This window comes from Elephas maximus, chromosome 11 (genome assembly GCF_024166365.1).
Source record: "Elephas maximus indicus isolate mEleMax1 chromosome 11, mEleMax1 primary haplotype, whole genome shotgun sequence".
Taxonomy (NCBI): Eukaryota; Metazoa; Chordata; class Mammalia; order Proboscidea; family Elephantidae; genus Elephas; species Elephas maximus.
In genome coordinates, this window is record NC_064829.1 from 26,457,725 (window position 1) to 26,477,415 (window position 19,691).

Here is a 19,691-nt window from a genome sequence, read left to right on the forward strand (position 1 = left end):
TAACAAGTATAAACTAATTTACCTACTAAGACAGATTAGCAGATTGGATGTTTTTTAAATCCAACTTTCTGTATTAATTTAAATGAAACAAGCATATCAAACAGTTTGAATAAAAAATTCCGAGTTTTGATTTTACCCTTTGTAAAAGAGGAGAAGTAAATCCTAAAGGTCTTCTCCTAGCTTAACTAAGACTCTTCCCAAAGGTATATACCTTTGACAAAGCTGAGATGTCAATTTAAATAATGTTATCAGGGCAAAAGAGTTACACAGTAAACAACCAATAAAAGTGGTAGACTTTTAGGAGTTACAGGTTGCGTTTCTCAGGACATGACAGCTATTTCAAAACTCTGGACATCTTAAAAGATTTTCTTGTACAAATAATATTTCTCAGGACATTTTAATAATAGAAAACAGCAGGATTATACATTTTCAGAGGTATCTCCACTTTATTAAGAGTGTAAACTTGATGCTTTTGAACCATTTCCATTCACCACTTTATCAGAACTGGCTTTGTCAGTTCAGGCAGCCCCAGGGTTACGAACAAAAGCCATTCCTAAGTGTGTCTTTAAGTTGAATTTGTAGGTAAGTCGGAACATGTGTATGTGGTTCTTATTTAGCCTTTCTTTATTCATAGTGACCCCGTAGGACAGAATAGAGCTGCCCCATAGGGTTTCCAAGGAGCAACTGGTGGAATCGAACTGCTGACCTATTGGTTAGCAGCCGTAGTTCTTAACCACTATGCCACCAGGGCTCAGGTGTCCCCCTCAGGTTAGTGTAAGAAAAGGCTCAAAGCCTTTTCAATGATTTAAAAGCTGCACATGCAGCAAGTGAAGGTGACTGTGGTGAATTTGTGAGAAGTGGTTGGTTCAGTCGTTTCAAAGTGAGGGCAAATTTCGTAACCCAGGGGACTTCCTATAGTGTCTCTTTTTCTGAATCATTCTGAGCTTTCTTTCAACAGCAGGTTATTGAGAGCCTGAAGTTTCAGGGTTAAGCACTGGAATTCCATTAGTTAACCCATAAGGGAGGTAAAGGCAGCTCTGAGAAGCCTAAAACACAAACAATATAGAAAAAGGAAAGAGGCTCAGGAGAATTTTAACAAGTAGAATATGAGGCAAGTAATGTTTTGCATCTTCAGTTTACTTTACTGTTGTAACAATAAAGCAACGACTTTATCTTAAATTTAGTTGTACGTAAGAAACTTTGTGTGTATTTCCAGTGTTTACTACTTAATATTCAAGTGAAAATATAATGTATTACCTGTAGCATTAAAAGTGTTTAATATTTTAAGCTTTACTGCTCCACTGAAAGAAGCCTTCCTGCACTGATGTAGTATCTTATCCAGTGTTTAAAACCCACTAAATTCCCTATACCACCATCTCACGTAAATACATCCTAGTCTTCAATCTGTTCATAAGGTTTTCACTGGCTAATTCTTTTCAGAAGTAGACTGCTGGGTCCTTCTTCCTAGTCTCTCTTAGTCTGGAAGCTCAGCTGAAACCTGTCTGCCATGGGTGTCCCTGCTGGTATCTGAATACTGGGGGCATAGCTTCCAGCATCACAGCAACACGCAAGCTTCCGCAGTACGACAAACTGACAGACACGTAGGGAAAACCTTATGAGTAGACCGAAGATGGCACCTATCAACAACAGTCTTCAGTCTGAGGTTACTTCTCAACTTTCTGCTAGATGTATGTTTGATAAATATGGATAAACTCTGGTTTTCTAGGAATATGGTGCATTATTCCTTGCCAGTGGGAGCTATCTAAAGTGAAATCTAAAGGTACCTGGTTATTTGGAGCATGGTTCTGTGACCCACCATTCCAGTGATAGGCAGGTTTAGAAAAATGGTCTTGTCGTTACACAGCTAGGTCTTTTCTCGCTTTACTACAGCATGTAATCACACCTGATGGGAATTTCATTACCCGGTGTATCTTGCTTACGTGAATTCAACCAGCCTTTTCCTTCGGGAGAGTCAGGAGATGATGCATGGCACAGATGATGGGACCTTTATAGTTAGAGGCAAGCCAGTGATGTGACAGCTACATAGGTATAAATTCTTCTAGGTAGAATTTTCCCCTAGAAACAAAGAGGCATTGTAATTTACAAGAGCCACTTTTGTGTGCTGCCTAGGGCATGATTGCAAACACTAATTCCCAACAAGACACTTCCTTTGTTAGCAGAGTAACCCAGGGATGTCATGAGGATGTCAGCTAAGTGTATGCTGAGACATCTGGGTTTTTTAGTGGCGTGAAGTGGAGAAGTGCCAGCTCCTTAAGAGTAATGCAGTGCCATAGTCAAATGTTAAGGGAGGGTTTCGCCACTAACTGTCTAACTCAGCGTCCCAAGGGAAAGGCACTGGTGGTGCAGGGATTCCTTCCTCAGCACTCCTAGCGTGTAAAAGCAAAACCACCTTTACTCAAGTGCCGTGATGATTTGAGCACATGATGGTTAAAGGAATATATTTTTGTGTCTTTGAGTTCTCATACATAGTACGGTGCAGTGCCAGTAATTAGTAAAAAGTACAGTGCTAGTAATTAGGCGTAGACTCCAGGGTTGTTAACCGAGTCCTTCAGAATAATAAATCCTTTTCTTCACTTTACAGTTGAGACTCAATGACCAAATGAAACAGATCAGGTACAGCATTCAGTAGCTTGCAGTTATCAACCTGTCAGTCACAAAAAGCCTCAAATAGTAGGATTTTTGATCATTTTTTCAGGGAAAAAAGTTCCTAGCAGAAAGCTATCCATACAGTGGTTCTGCCTTACTTTTTTTTTTTTTTGTACTTTTTGTATCCATACGAGAGGTAGCCAAGTCTGAATCTTTATGTAGTAAAGGCAAAATTGGGCCGGATCCTTTTTGAGACAAGTAACAGCCTCCTTAGGAGCAAATGAAGTCAGAAGTCTCATCAGTTGTTTCAGGTCTGGGAGGTTTTGGACCCTCTGGAACGGAGGCTGAGTTCTCCTTGTCTGCAGGCAAGAGGTAGAGACAGCCCTCCAGGCAGTTTTAGGACTTTAACTTCCTGTTAGTTGTCACCCTGGTCTGGAATTTAAGTAGACACTAGATCATTGGTCTCAGTGCTTAGGGAGAAAAAGAAATTAATAGCAAAAATCATTTAAATGGATGTGGCTAACATTTGCATATAGGTCCAAGGTGAGTAAAGCTTACACTTTAAAAACCAGTAGAGTGCACAGCAGGACTTAATAGGCTCCTTCAGCAAGATTGGAGTGGTATTTTTCACTGAAGAGCTTTAATGCCCTATCTAAGCTTTATGTCCTGACACTGTCCATCTGAGTCAACTGGTAGGGGTTCTTGAAGCTGATTAGAACAATTTGACAAGGCTTTGAAATAATCTAAGATGACGTTATCTAGAACACCAGTGTTGTGCTTTGGGTAGCCACTGGAGAAGCGACAGAAACCTCATTGGTTACCAGTAATATTCCTGGGGAGAGAGAGCAAGTCTTCTGTTGACTACGGATCTCATTGTCCTAGGAGGCACAAGCAGCGTGCTAGCCACTTTAGTTGAACTACGCACAAACTCTTGGGTTAGTTTTATTGTTTTGTTTCAGAATCCCATTTTGATGTTTGACTATCTCTGCTGAATCCAAGTGCTTCGGATAATGAAGGTTTTGATGAATCTTTAGAGCTTTAAAAACTTTGCAGTTTGTTTGAAATCTTTTAGAAGTCAGTTGCTGACAGTCATGTCGGTCTTAGCATATGGGTGTGCCTCTACCCATCTTGAGAAGATAGATGCAATTATCAAAACCTTTTCATATGATTGACATTTTTTAGTATGAATAAAATCTACCTGAAATGGTCCTCTAGGCAGAAAACATGAGCTACACTCTCCGTTGTGACACTTTTCTACTCTGTGAGGCCTGACAAATAGAGCAGCTTTTTTACTATCATTGAGCATACTGGAAAATTTAGAGCATACTTATCATTCCTGTTGTTTTTAGAATCCCTGCTTGTGTGTGTCAAGCCATGACTATACAAGAAGATAAGAGAGTAAATTCTTTGGTGCCAGAAAGTAACCATCCAGGAAAGACTGAATACTAAGATCCTGGTGTAAAAGATACCTGCCAGTTTCTAGGGGTTGTTTTCTGGATTTGGAGCCTAATTTTGGAAGACAGAGTCTGAAAGGGTTGGCCGAGGAGACTGGTCAGATAAGAGCAGACATGGCTGAGAATAAGAAATGGCCCGGCCTTGTTACGTTAGAGTTCCATAAGTTAAAAATAGCTGTAGCAGAAGGACTGTTAAAAAATTTAGCTTTTCCAGAAATGAGAACTCTCATCCTTTTTACAGCATTATGTGGTCATAATTTATACAGAGTCATACTGAAATCAGCATATTTATAAATGTTAACAGACTTTTGAGAAGAAAATATTCTCTTGTGATTTTCTCTAATTACTGTCTCCTGGACAGACTGTATAAAGGGTGAAGAACATTTTACTACCTTTGAGAACAGACTGCATACTCAGAGACTTAACTTTGTTAGTTAATCTGGCTCGTTTCTCTGTTATACACACGTTTATTAACTTTAAATAGATTTTGTTATGTGTGTTTATTATATCAAACAATATGTTTAATGACAGTGTTATTTAAAGCTTTAAAACTGGTTTTTAAAACAATTTTATCAAGCGTGTTTAACATGTGTGTATTATTTGATTTTACCATCTTAATTTTAGAATCATGAAGAACAAATGTATTGATAAATGGTCAGAGATACCTAGGTTAAAAACACATAGGAATTGTGTAGTGGCTGGGTACTTTTCATTTTTTTCTGTATCTGAATTTCAGTTTCTTTAGAAGTTCTTTTAGGAAAATACAGATAATTAAAAACTTTACCAGTTAGTATAAGAATATTTTGTAGATCATTTAATTTGCAATATTGTCCAGCATTGGTATGTTTGCCCCCCTAGCAGGGGAGTGGGAGGTGGTAGCAGTTTCTGATTAATGAGGTTTGGAGTCTTAGTCCTTTCTTGCAGTGAAAAAAACACATCCCAGCACTGTAATTCCATTAGGTTGAATTAAGAGGGAAAAAAAGCAGACCTAAGAAGCTTAAAACTTACTATGTGGAAAAGAACACGAGAGGTTTTGTGTGCGTGTGTGTGTGTGTGTGTGTGTGTGTGTGCGCTTTAGGTGAAAGTTTACAGCTCAAATTAATTTTTCATACAAAAATTTGTACACACATGGTTACAGCTGCAGTCCCTGTAATGTGACAGCACACTCCCCGTTTCTGCCCGGGTTTCCCTTGTCCATCCAACCAGCTCCTGTCCCTTCCTGCCTTCTCTTCTTGCTCCAGACAGTAGTCGCCCATTTGGTCTCATGTATCTGCACACTCTTCACTAGTACAATTTTATGTTTTATAGCCCAATCGAAACTTTGTCTGAAGAGTGGGCTTCGGGAATGGTTTTAGTTCTCGGTTAACAGAGCATCCAGGGCCCATGGCTTCCAGGTTCCTCCAGTCTCAGTCAGACCATTAAGTCTGGTCTTTTTACAAGAACACAAGAATTTTAACAAATGGAGTATGGGGCTTGTAATAATTCGTATCTACAAGGAATAAATAGATAGCTAAAACAAAACTGTCCAAAAAATGTTGAAATATTAGGATGGAAAGAGACATACTAGGCATATCTGTGAAAAAGAAACCAAAAAACCAAACCAAATCCAGTGCCGTCAAGTCAATTCTGACTCCTAGCGACCCTGTAGGACAGAGTAGAACTACGCCATAGAGTTTCCAAGGAGCACCTGGCGGATTCGAACTGCCGACCCTCTGTTTAGCAGCCATAGCACTTAACCACTACGCCACCAGGGTTTCCGCAAAAAAGAAAGCTATGTGCTATGTAGTAATATAAGTACCAAGTAAAATAGGCAAAAAGCATAAATAGGATGAATGACACTACATAATAAATGAGCCATTAAGAGATACCATTAAATTATGTGCATTTTAAATACATACCTCCTCGAAATACATTAAACAAAAACTTGTAAAATTAAGAGAAGTTGGCAGATCCACAATTACAGTGGCAGATTTTAAAGTGGCTCTGTCACAGACAGATGGACCAGACAGACCAGAGATAAGTGTATGAAAGATGTGAATAATGAAAGTAATAAATGGTATAATATTTACATGGAAACCTGTGCACAACTAAATAGAGGCAGTCATTCTTGAGTACACATGGAACAGTCACAAAATTTGGCTGTGTACTAGGTCATAAAGGAAGTCAGCAAATTTCATACGCAGAATGCATTCTGTAGCCACAGCATGATTCAATTGTAAAACAGTTAAAAAGGATAGTTTTTAAAAGAGGTAAATTTGTGAAAACATAAAAATGCATTCCCCAGGAATTAAAGAGGATATCACCATGGAAATTCCAAATATGTTAGAAAGATGCTACGTGTCAAAATAAAATATGTCAAATGTGTGGGTTACAAATAAAGTGAAATGATGAAAGGGAAGATTACAACTTTAAATGCATTCATGAAAAATCAAAAAAGAGTGATGATAAATAGAGCATTCAATTCTTGAAGCTAGAAAAAGAGAAGAATAAGGCTCATGAAAGTAGAAATAATTATACCTGTCTGCAATGCCATCGAGTTGATTCCAACTCATAGAGGCTGTATAGGACAGAGAAGAAGTGCCCCATAGGGTTTCCAAGGAGCGGCTGGTGGATCCAGACTGCCGACCTTCTGCTTAGCAGCTAAGCTGTTCAACCACAGCGCCGCCAGGACTCCAGAAATAACTGGCAGAAGTTAATGAGATAGAACAGGGAAACTATAGGTACATCAGCAAAACCAAAAGCCGTTTATTTGAAAAGAAAAATTGTATCCAAACAAATGAAAAGCAGACTTGAACAAAGAAAGAAGTGAAACGGTACCTGAACAAACAATATTACCAATAACAAATGGATATACTGTATTTGAAAATAGAGGGTTTTTTTTAATGTGTAAGAGCTAACTATAGCTTTGTTCAGCACTATACTGGAGGACCTAGCCATTTCAATAAAAGGAAGCAAAACAAAAAAAAAAGAAATGAGCTGTAAGTATTGAAGAGGAAAAAAAAAAACTGTCCCTCTTTGAAGACAACATAATTGTCTACAGAGAAGATCCAAGAGAACCAACAAACTATTAGAAACAGGGAGACTTCAGCAAGGTTACAAGAGAAACAGTAGTGTTCCTATAAACCAATAATAATAAAATATTATTTGCAATAGGAATGAAAATTGTATAGTACTTAGGACTAATCTTTAGAAGAAAATTGCAAAAATCAAAAAGTGTTACTCCTCAGATTTATCCATAAATTCCATGTATTTTGAATCAAAATCCAAATGGGTTTTTTGAGGAACTTGAAAGGTGATCCTAATGTTTTTATGGAAAATTAAAGAGCCAAGAGTAACTAAGAAAAATTTGAAGAAGGACTTGCCCTATCAGATATTGTAGCCTATAAAAGTATAGTGATTAAGACAAAGTGGCATTAGTACACGTATGAAAGAGAAAGGAAAAAAAAAACTGGAGCAGAATAGAAAGCCCAAAATACAGGAAGACAATATATGAAAGAGATTGCGTTACAAATTAATGCAGAAAGGAAGAATCATTCTAAATAAAATTGCTTCAACAACTCGTCCATATGGAAAAAATAAAATTTAACCGATACCTCAACATGCACAAGGATCAGTTCCCCGGTTAATTAAAAGTCTAAATGAGAAAAGCAAACTTTGTCAACATTTAGAGGAAATGTAAAATATGTATTTGGAATAGGGAAAGATTTCTTGAACCACTAAAAGCACGAATAGTGAGGGAAAAATCAGTACATTTAACATTAAAATGTAAAACTGCCAAATAGGGAAAGATACCATAGACAAAGTGAAAAGACAAGCCAGAGCACAAACTAGGAAAAGGTATTTGCCCCCCATAACTAAAAAGATTAGTATTCAGAATATTCCAATAACTAATAAAAAGAATTCCAGTAATTAATCAACCCAGTAGAAAACTGGAAAAGATGATATGAACAGGTAATTCAGAAAAGTAGAAACCTGACTAGCCTATAAGCTAAACACCTCTAGTGGCCAAGAAAATTAAAGTAACGAGATTACAACTTCACACCAAATCAGCAACATTAAAAAAGCCAAACAATAACTGATAGTGGCAAAGGTGTGGTAAAATGGGAACTTCCGTGCACTGCTGGTTGAAGTATAAATTGGCACAACTACTTTGCATAGCAGTTTTATACACACACACAAACACACAGAGAAATAGATAAGAAGAGTCCCTGTAGGACAGTTTGTAAATGATGTGATTCTAAGCGAAAGTTTGGAAACAACCTGAACGTTCATAACAAGGAGTAGTAAATTATGGTAAATGTACACAGTAGAATTCTATAAAGCACTGAAAATGGATGACTAGGGCAGGGGTCAGCAAACTAGCTCCTGTTTTTGCGAATAAGTGTTCTTGGAACACAGCCACATCCATTCATTTACGTATTGTCTATAGCTGCTTTAGCACTACAGTGGCAGAGTTGAGCTGTGACAGAGACCATATTATTCCCAAAACCTAAAATATTTACTAATCGACGCTTACTGAAAAGGTTTGCGAATCCCTGAACTAGAACTACATGTATTAACTTCGGTGAATTTCAGATAGTGTGTGAAGATATAATAGTTGCAGAATAATACAAACAGTATAGAGTTTGAAAACAATGCAAAAATGCATTTGTGTATATTTATAGATACCTGCATACAAAGTAATAGCATAAAATATGCATAAGAACCATAAACACCAAGTACATGGTTTGGTTACCATAGTAGAGGGACAGAGGGAGGAGAGTGGGGCTAAGGAGGGTGTATGGAGGGAGCACCAGCAGTTTTTATAATACTCTGTTCCTTGTAAACAAGTAAAAATGTACTGGGTGTGTGCATGTTTTATTACTTAACTATCTTTTGGAACATTTGAAATACTTAAAATAATTTAAACCTAGATCATTTCATCCTGATATGCTAATGTGACAAATTAGATTTTAATTAATGAGTGTGTGCCGAGTATTTTGTCTTCTAGTGCAGATTTTTAAGTATTTTTGTGGTAAAGACACAAATGGAAGATTTCATAATTAATTTTAACGGGAATGTTGTTTACATGTACAGTTGATTAACAGAAAGGCACATACGGATGATTAAAGAGAATAGCATGAGCCTTTTTAGGTTTAGAATAGTGCCAGGAAGGTCGAGACCTGGTCTAAGATGTGCCGCAAAAGCTAAGAACAATAAAGGGCCCTTTGTTCAAGGAACAAAGACAACAAAGAAATGTCTTACCCATTGCATGATGTAAATGGTGTAATTTTTAAAATAATGAAAGGAAAGTAGAATTAGAAAATATATTATGGAAGGAAGAGTACAATTAAGTGTGTCAGTTTTAGTCTCAGCTCTGTCACTAAAAATTACTTCTGCAAGATAACTTCTCTGGACCTTGTTTCCTTAAATATAAACCAAAACCCACGGCCTTCAAGTCAATTCTGACTCATAGTGTCCCTATAGTACAGAATGGAACTGCCCCATAGGGTTCCCAAGGAGCTGCTTGGCAGACTCGAACTGTCGACCTTTTGGTTAGCAGCCGTAGCTCTTAACCACTGCGCCAAAAGGGCTCCTCCTTGAGTATAACATGAAACAACACTAATGATCACATTAGTCCCTTCCCATTGCTCTGATTCAGTGTGTCTTTTTTTACCCCTATTTTCAATCCATTGTTTCTATCAAGAAAAATTGTCTTCCAGTATAAAAAATAAATGTGGTAGAGGGGACTTAAGGTAAATGAAGAGTTAGTAAAGAGTGCCTAGCCACTTTGAATGGGTTTGTCTCTTCAGGCCAGAAGTTCACATCTCCATTCCAGGTGTATTGAACTACTTCAGATTCTTCAAATGGGCCAGTCTCTTACTTGGCTCAGAATCTTCATACCTCCTGTTTCTCTGCTTCCCACTTACTCTCCAACTTTAGGTTTGCTCCTTTTGTTTACAGCTTAGATGCCACTACCTTCAGGAAACTTTCCTAGAATTGCTGAGACAAATGGGTGGATGGATGGTGGTGGTCTCACTAAATTAGCAAACACTGGAAAAGAGCAAGCTTTGTGGGGAAAATTGATCAAGTGTCGACTGAGCATTCAGGTAGAGATGTGTAATGGCGGTTAAGTGTGCGGACCCAGAGTTTAGGAATGAAATCTAGACTGAGAGTATAGATTTGGGACTTACCAGCTTAGAAGTGGTAATTAAAGCCGTGGAGTATGAGATCAGTCAGGGAGGAGAGAGTGTAGGAGAAGAAAGCGTGAGACCAAATCCTGAAGAAAACCAGCAGTTAAGGGAGAGGGAAGTGGGGAGAGGAGAAGAGGAGGATTGAAAAGTGATCAATGAGATTGGAGAAAACTAGAAAAGTATGACTTCATGGGAGGATCAAGTAAAGTGAGGACTATAAAAAGAGTATTCATTGGATTTAGCAACACATAAGTCATTGGTAGTCTTGGCAAAAACACTCAGTCTCTTGGTGGATGAGAAACCCTAATTGTAGCAGGTTGAGGGGTGAATTGGAAACAATGAATGTAGTCCTTTCACAAAGCTTTGTTGTTATAGGGAGGATAAGGTGAGGATGTGGACCTCTTGAGAGGTTATTTAATGCTTATGGAAAGAAGCTTGGGAAGAAGAGTTTGGACACACAGGGGAGTTAACTGATGGGACTCAGTTCTTAGGGAGATAGGAATATCCAGATAGAAGGGTTGCCCTTAGCCGTAAAGATGTGACAGAAGGAAATGAGGAAAACAAGGGTATCAGTCCAGCTGATACAGTTTTGGGAATCAAGAAGTTAAATTACTTCCAACTTAATGTGTTTTTCTCCTCAGTGAAGGAAGAGGGGTGTTATGTAGGGTTTTTTATAAATGTAAAAGGTTTGAAATAGTTGCTGTGGAGAAGAGAGAATAGGTTTGGAAAATAAAACTGGTTAGACAGGAAAGATTTTTCAGTTGAAGACAACCCAGCAGTGTTACCATCTGCAGAGCTGGGTGATTCGGGGTTTCTCTTAAGCTGCTCCACCTGCAGCGTAGATAGAGCTCTGTGCGTTGGTGTGGAGAAGGTGAACAACAGTTGGTTTGAGCCAAAGTTGAGGTTTTGTCCACTAGATGTGACAGAAGTATGGGACAAGAAGATTGAAGAAGTTGGCAGGAAAATGATTGAAGAGATAGGTTGCTAGACTGCCTCCCACAAACCCACTGCCCCCCCCACACTTTTTTTTTGTCTGGTTTTGTTTTTACAACCTATGACCTAAGAATGGTTTTTACATTTATAGATGATTATATAAGTACCTATATAATATTCTTGTTTTTGCCCCTTGGCCCACAAAGCCTAAAATATTTACTATCTTGCCCTTTAAAAAAATATTTACTGATCTAAACCTTAACCACCAACCCACTAGACTAAAAGGGGGTTATAATAAAAACAGCACGGGAGTGTTAGACTGAAAATAGAAGGTTCAAGAGACTTGTGATCTCAGTAAGGTGTAGTATTCAGTATATTGGGAGCAACTGAATGGTGGCCCTGGAAGGATAGGAGGTTGTAGTGAGATAGGGTTTGAATTAAAAATTTCAGCATTGGAGCAGTTTTGAGTGATAATGAGGTCTAGCTTGTGGCCATGGGGGTGTGTGGCCAGAGTAGAGGAGACGTAAGGATCACTGGAGTCAAGGTCAAGGAATGGAGAGCTAGGTGAGGGCAGTAAAGTCATCAGCAATTGGGTAAGGAAGACTGATGGCATGTTATCCAAATTAGCCACTTTGGGAAAAACCAGAAAAAACAAACCTGTTGCTGTCAAGTTGATTCCAGCTCACAGCTACCCTGTAGGACAGAGTAGAACCACCAAGGAGCAGCTGGTAGATTCAAACTGCTGACCTTTTGGTTAGCAGCCACCCGGGCTCCAGCCGCTTTGGGATGGTATAGTCCATGTGATAACTAACAGAATCCGATATTCAGTCTCTACAGGTGAGGCATCCCTGACTGGAAGGGCAGTCATAGTTCTTAAAAAGAAGACATGGGGTTTGTGTGCACAGCAGCAGTGTGGAAAGGTTGCTAGTGAACAGAGTGGCAGTGAGTGTTAGACTGTGTTAGTGGCAGAGTGGTATCATGGGAAGCACAGCCAAGGGAACTGGACACTGAACCAGAAACCAATCCCAAGGACTCTCGGGTGTCTTACTGGTGATTCATTTACAGGAAGGAGGCTTCCCAGGTTGCTTAGTCTCGAAGGCAGAACCAGCATGAGTTTGTGGATACAGACTTCAGCTCTCCCTTCAGAGCTATATGGACATAATCAGAATGACTTGCCTCATCACTGGAAATCACTCTGACAGTAAGGCCATTGAGATGACAGGGTTGTTGAAGAACACATTCCTCATAAATGAACTTCAAGTCTTTTCTAATTCAAATAGAATTCAATTTCCCCAAAATCTAAAAAAAAAAAGTCTCATTCACAGATTATTCTTTACCTCTAATTGCTTCTTGTTTATTTCTTACTGAGCACCAACTCTGTTGCAGGCATTTTGTAGGGCTGCGAAAACGAGTGACACCCCTTGATACTGTGCTGTTGGTATCCATGCGAACCTCTTCTTTAGCCATTATTTCTTTATATGTAGGAAAGTGGCAGCCACGCTCTTCTTAACTTTTTTATATTTCTGATCTCAGGACTGCAGATAGAATGTTGTTACTGACCAGTGTAAGTTTCTCACCACACAGAATGGTTGAGAAATCTGCGCTGCCCCATCCTTGGGCTTGTGCAGTACCACCCCACATGCAGTTGCTCACAACAGATGTTTTTTGAATTGAATTGGAATCTTCCATTTCTGTAGCAGCATGACTAACCTGTGCCTGTAGGCAAAACTTGATTTTAATGTGTTTTTTGTGTGTGTGTGTGTGCTTGTTTTTGAGTAGCTGATGGATTTACAGCTGAGTGACAGTAACTTTCGTCGGCACATCCTGTTGCAGTATCTCATTTTATTCCAGTATCTCAAGGGGCAGGTCAAATTCAAAAGGTAAGTTAATACGGGCAGTAAGTGACTGATAAACAGCAGCAGAGAGGACTTGCTTATCATTGTAGTTTGTGTGTTGGACCCAGTTTATGAATAAGGGCTACATCTCTAAATTTCTTCTTTTGCAGCAGACGTAGCTAACGGGGCTGTTGCTAGAAGTAATGGATACACAGAGGAGTTTGTTTCTTTAGGGCTCATGCCTATTCAGGATCTGACTGCTCTCTGACTACTGCTGTTGTAGCACAGACCATCTCCCCTTGTCCTTTCTGTGAATGGAGTTCATTGCTACTCGATAGTATTTTTGTGAAATATACAGAGCAATATTGTACTAGTTGTATAAAGGCTATGGCTTTACTGCCTACTAGTTTTGAATTCCAGTTTTATCACTTGCCAGCTAGAGCCCTGGTGGTGCTATGGATTGGAATCAACTTGATGACAATAGGTTTTTTTTTTTAAGCTGTGGTTTATCTCTTTCAGACTTGTAATTTTAAGGTAACATGCTGTAAGCATTCAAACATGTTAATTCTGATCCTCCGTTCTGTTTTTGAAGTTTGGTGCAACAATAGAAAGATCAAGGACTTTGTAGGCAGACCTATGTTTGAATTCAAGCTTTGTGACCTTAGGCAAGTTATTGATTCACGTTTTCCTGTGTACACATAGCTGTTCTGAGAATTAAATGAATAATGCATGTAAAATGCTTGGGTTTTGGCACATGGTAGTCTGTCATTATGTATTAGATGGCCATAAAGCATCTAGTGCATAACCAAAATCAAACCCAACCCATTGCCATGGAGTCAATTTCGACTCATAGTGACCTTATAGAACAGAGTAGAACTGCCCCATAGGTTTTCCACAGAATGTCTGGTGGAGTCGAACTGCTGACCTTTTGGTTAGCGCCACGCTTTTAATCACTGTGCCACCAAGGCTCCACCTAGTGCATGGTGAGACTTTAATTAATGACAGCTGTGGAGCAGTTGTACCCTGTGACACATGGGGTTGCCATGAGTCAGAATCCACTCAACAGCAACAGGTTTGGTTTATGTGTTTTATTAGCAGTTTATTTCAGCCATTGGTAGAATTTGGAGTTTTTTTCCATTGTATTCTGAATGAGTTGCAAAAGACTATAACATGCCCTGTCTGTGGTGTATGGGACTATGCGTGATGTATGACCCACTGCCGTCGAGTCGATTCCGACTCACAGCGACCCTATAGGACAGAGTAGAACTGCCCCCTTGGGTTTCCAAGGAGTGCCTGGCGGATTCGAACATGCCGACCTCTTAGTTAAGAGCCGTAGCACTTAACCACTAAGCCACCAGGGTTTCCATGCGTAATGTATAAAAAAAGGGTTTCCATGCGTAATGTATAGGAATATGTTAATATTGTCTCAGAGGTTTTCAGTCTCATGTTATTAAACTTATTTTAGGAAACACTTATTGCTCTATTCCTGATCAGATTAATTGAATGATCTAGTCTCCTTATCCCTTTTTCTGCCTTAATTTCTAACCCTCTTATCTTGAGGATGAGGTACAAGAATCTTCTCTTATAATCCTCTCATTTGTGGCTTTTCTTGTCTTGGTAGTTTTTGGCACTGTTTACAGTATGGCTAATTTATATATTACATGCCTTGTACTTTTTTAAGGCAGTATATGAACCTTAAAATTGAACGTGCATCGTAGTAACTCAAGCGTGCTATTATTGCTTTGTTTCCTAGTTCAAACTATGTCTTAACTGATGAGCAGTCACTCTGGATTGAAGATACTACAAAATCGGTCTATCAAGTAAGTTCAACATGCGACAACCCATGATTGAAAAAATGAAAATTTAGAATTTTCTTTGTTTCAGCCCCAAATAGGAAAATAAGGATAAAGTTAAGCTCAGGTACAAGACCACAAACGCTCCTTGCTTCACTGCCTACAAACCACTTCTATGATGCAGAAAGTTGTTGAAAGCTTAGTATATTCTTTCTAATCACAGCTACTATCTGAAAACCCCCCCGATGGAGAAAGATTTTCAAAGATGGTAGAGGTATGTGTTTTATATTTACAGTCATCTTAGCACTAAATAGAATTTCAAAGATTCCGTCATGCAAATATAATTTGTTTTTTGCCAGCATATATTAAACACTGAAGAAAACTGGAACTCATGGAAAAATGAAGGCTGTCCCAGTTTTGTGAAAGAAAGGTAAATATATAATCATCACAAAAAATATGAGAAAGGCATTTCAAAATACAGTTTGACATGATCACTTTACGTTATGAATATACAGTCACGCCACATTGCATCCGGTCAGGCAGCATCCCACCGCATATATGTCTGTGGCTTCTGCCGCCTCCGAGGTTCCCCTTGTGGATATACAGCGATGGCAGTTCTGCTCCTCCAGGCCCATAGGGACCCAGAGAGGCTGGAAGACCAGCCACAGGACAGGATTTCTGAGGCAGGGGAGAGGACAGGTGCCTGACCTGCTCCGGGGGGGCTCGGTGAATGATGAAGGCCCAGCAGTAGTGACACCAAGAGTACTGTAAGTTCACGCTGCTGCTGGTGCCCTACATGCTGGTGCATTTGCTTGTCCCCCCAACGCTGGACAGTGGCTGCCTCGGGGACAAAGCCAGTGGGCACTGTGTGGGCCTGCAGGGCAGCCTGGGATTGTGGAGCCTGGAGGTGGTGGCAGCTGGCAGATGTGAGCAGGGTGCGGAGGTGGGGCCTGCCACGGAAGGGGACACAGGGCAAGTCCCCCAGTCGCCAGGCATCCTCAGCAGAGCAGTCGGGGAGGCAGTGTATATCATATGGTGTTCAACAACGTCCAAATCACATAACGTCCTGTCTCACGGAACATATTATGGATGTTAAGCAACACATGACTGTATATATTTCATATAAAATACGTAAGCTGAACTTTATAAGAATACAACCACTTTGATTTACTTCAATTTGAATTTTTTTACCACAAATGTAAATTCAGTTCCCAGAACAAACTGGTCTGTTTTTAATTATTGAAAAAAAATGCTGTGTGTTTATTCCTTGTAGTTTGCCCCATTGTGTGGTATTTTATCTTATGCTTGATGACTGCTCTGTCATCTTCTATATTCTCTGTCAACCTTCTGTATTCTTCACCCATTGCTTTTGAGTCAGTTACAACTCATAACAACCCTGTAGGACAGAGTAGAACCATCTAGTAGGCTTTCTAAGGCTGTGATCTTCACAGAAGCAGACTGCCAAGTCTTTCTCCTGCAGAGTGGCTGGTGAGTTCAAACCACCAACCTTTCAGTTAGCAGCCAGACACTTAACCACTATGCCATAAGGGCTGCTTCTTATCTTTAGGAAGAAAACAGTAACTAAGTTTTCTTTCACATTGAACACTCTTCCATCACTGCTATCCATTTGTAATTCCAAAAATAATGTGGCTTTTGTTTACTGCAGAACATCAGATTCCAAGCCTCCAAGAATCGTACGAAAGAGAACAGCACCAGAGGACTTCCTAGGGAAAGGACCCAACAAAAAAATTCTGATGGGAAAGTAGGTTAATTTGGTTATTGTAATATTTTGAAGATGTTGCCGTAAGATCTTTCCAGTTTTTCATATCCTAACGTAATATGAATTTGTGTTCCACACATACATAGATGATCAAAGCAAACTGTCGATCTATATTGTGTATTATGTGAGTTCATGCAGCTAGTTACAAATGTTCATTTTTGTCCCCTGCTTCCTAAATCCATGGCTCTAGGCTATGTCATTTGTCCGTGTCGCAGACAATGTAAACCTGTTGTTTAAATTGATCTGGCTCACTTCTAGTTGTGGTAAGGTACCACAATCCTTGAGTTTCTATCATTTTCTAGTTAACTATTCATTGCCTCTTATTGTGCTTGAATGTTTTAAATAATTGAATACAAAAATCATGAATGAAAAACAAAACTCACTATCAACACCCAAAAATCCACTGTTTATGTTATGTTTTTCTGTCTAGGTTTAAGGAATATGAGGATGGTGGCTATAAATATTTACTTATTTGTCTGTTTTGTAGTGAGGAGCTAACAAGGCTCTGGAATCTCTGTCCTGATAATATGGAAGCCTGTAAATCAGAGACAAGGCAAGTTTAAAATATCTTTTTCAAATGAACTGTTGCTTTTCTCAAATGTGAAGTACAGTCAAATGGAGCATTTTTCTCAGCTGTGAATGCAAGAGTTTATTGTGGTTTACTTTCGGCCTTTCAGAATATGGCTTCACACTAGAAAATACCTAAAAGTGCCAATGAAATAATTTTAGAAATCACAAGAAAATAAGGGTCAAAATAGAAGAGGGGACCAAAAACCAGAAGAACAAGCCTATAAACTGATGTGGTGGCTTATAGTTGGGGAACAGTGGAGGTGATTCCCAATCCTGGGAACCAGGGAACTTGGGCTTTACGACAGCCACAAAAGGATAGAAGGTAAGGCGTTGGGCCTGCATGAAGTTGTAACCAAGTTTCCCCCGAATAAAGCAGAGACCCTTGAAACACCACACTATCTGTGAAAGAAGGGTAGGCTAGGGGGAAACATCAAACATGCTCACTGGCACAAGCAAATGAGGAAGCTCATGCATTTCTGCCTGGGCTCTGGGTGGAAATGAAAAAGTATTCCCTGAGAAATTATAATCACAGGTCTGCCATCACACAGTCTTACAGTTTGAATTTATACTGCCAGCCCTGTAAAGAAACCCTCAAGCTAAGATGTTGTTAGCTGCTGTCAGCCTGGCTCCAACTCATGGCGACCTCATGCACAATGGAATTAGACTGTTGTGGTCGGAGTTTTCATTGGCTGCTTTTTGGAAGTAGATCACCAGGCCTTTTCTCCTAGTCTGTCTTAGTATGGAAGCTCTGCTGAGACCTGTTTAGCATCATAGCTACTTGGAATCCTCCACTGACAGACAAGTGGTGGCTGAGCTTGAGGCTCATTGTCCAGGAATCAAACCCAGGTCTCCTGCATGGAACGTGAGAGTTCTACCGCGGAACCACCACTGCCCTTTCAAGCTAAGATAGTAAAATATAAAGCCCAAGGTTGGCGATATAAATCTTTCTGCAGGTCACTTTCAACCCAGGCCATATGAGATTCCCACAGGTGAAAGTCTGAAGATAAGTTCATCATCCACTATTACAAAACATTCAAAGAAACAACCCACCACGAGTAAGAATTAGCAGATAGGACAAGCAACAGAAGTTAGACACCCACTTTGGATAATAAAACCATCAGATAGAGGCTGTAAAATCAGTATATTTAAGATAATTAAAGACAAAAGAAGTACTTGAAAACAAAAGATAGGGACATGACAGTGTCAAAAGGACCAAGCAAGTTTGTAAAAAACAAACAATACTTCTAGAAATGAGAAAATAATAATAATAAAAAAAAAGTCACTAAAATAAATAGCAGACTAGACGCAGGTGAAGAAAAAATTAATGAATTAAAGAATTAATTACTGAGAAATCACCCAGAAAACAGTACAGGAGGGTCGAGAGTTAGAAAATTTGAAAAAAGGTAAAGCTTAGACTAACAGCAGACTTTGAGAATAAAAGAAACCAGAAGTCAGTGGAAGGATCTCTTCAAAGTATTGAGGGAAAGTATCAAACCAGAAGGCTGTAACAAGTCAGGCAGTCAGTCAGTGAAGAATGATTGAGAAATAAAGGTATTCTTGGAATACAGCTGCAAAAATGTACCATCATTTAACAGAAAACAAACCCAGTTGTTGTGGAGTCAGCTCTGCCTCATGAAGACCCCGTGTGTGTCAGGTAGAACTCTGCCCCGTAGGGTTTTCAGTAGCTAATTTTTCGGAAGTACAGCACCAGGCCTTTCTTCTGAGACACCTCTGGGTGGACGCAAACCTCCAGCTTCTCAGTTAGCGGCCAAGTGCATTAACCATTTGCACCATCCAGGAACTCTTTACCATGAACAGTCCTCACTGAAAGAGCTGTTAGAAGGAAGCTGAGCCAGAAAAAAGGATTTCAAGAAAGATAGCTGTGCAGAGACCTTATTAAACAAGAGAAAACTTCATCAAGAATTCACTGTATGTAACATTAATTAGTAGGTGGGGGTTATCTATAAAGGTGAAACCAACATACTCGCTAAAAGTAATGTGTATGATAGGAAGGAGTGATCAGAATTAAATTTTATGGGTAAAGATAGAGATAATGAATAACTAGACTTTAAGTCAAGTATGCTTGCTAAATATGTAAAAGGAACATATAACTTTATATACAAAATCAAGCAATCAAATAGAAGGTAGGAGAAGAAAAAACACAACATAAATTGAAATATGTAACAGTCAACATAAATGGATTTTCCAATTCATAGAAACTAACATTATAGTTTAAAAATTTATATGTTGTTTTGGACTAAACCAAAAGCGAAGAAGTTTCCAGAATAAACTGAACGCTTCAAAGGCCAGCATACCAGGGGCACAGGTTCGGGGACCATGGTTTCAGGGGACATCTAAGTCAATTGGCATAATAAAATCTATTAAGAAAACATTCTGCATCCCACCTTGGAGAGAGGCGTCTGGGGTCTTAAACACTAGCAAGTGGCCATCTAAGATGCATCAATTGGTCGCAACCCACCTGGATCAAAGGAAAATGAAGAACACCAAGGACACAAGGTAGTTATGAGCCCAAGAGACAGAAAGGG

The 19,691-nt window shown here is 39.3% G+C and overlaps 1 protein-coding gene across 1 annotated transcript in view; it reads left to right on the forward strand.

Annotated features, from left to right (window-relative positions):
• Positions 1–19,691, forward strand: part of THOC1 (THO complex subunit 1) — a 58,201-nt gene that overhangs the window by 30,154 nt on the left and 8,356 nt on the right. Inside the window, exons 12-17 of the mRNA XM_049901011.1 lie at positions 12,947–13,047; positions 14,756–14,822; positions 15,019–15,069; positions 15,155–15,225; positions 16,462–16,557; positions 17,063–17,128. Coding sequence (XP_049756968.1) covers positions 12,947–13,047; positions 14,756–14,822; positions 15,019–15,069; positions 15,155–15,225; positions 16,462–16,557; positions 17,063–17,128 — 452 coding nt within the window. The remainder of the gene's footprint in view (positions 1–12,946; positions 13,048–14,755; positions 14,823–15,018; positions 15,070–15,154; positions 15,226–16,461; positions 16,558–17,062; positions 17,129–19,691) is intronic.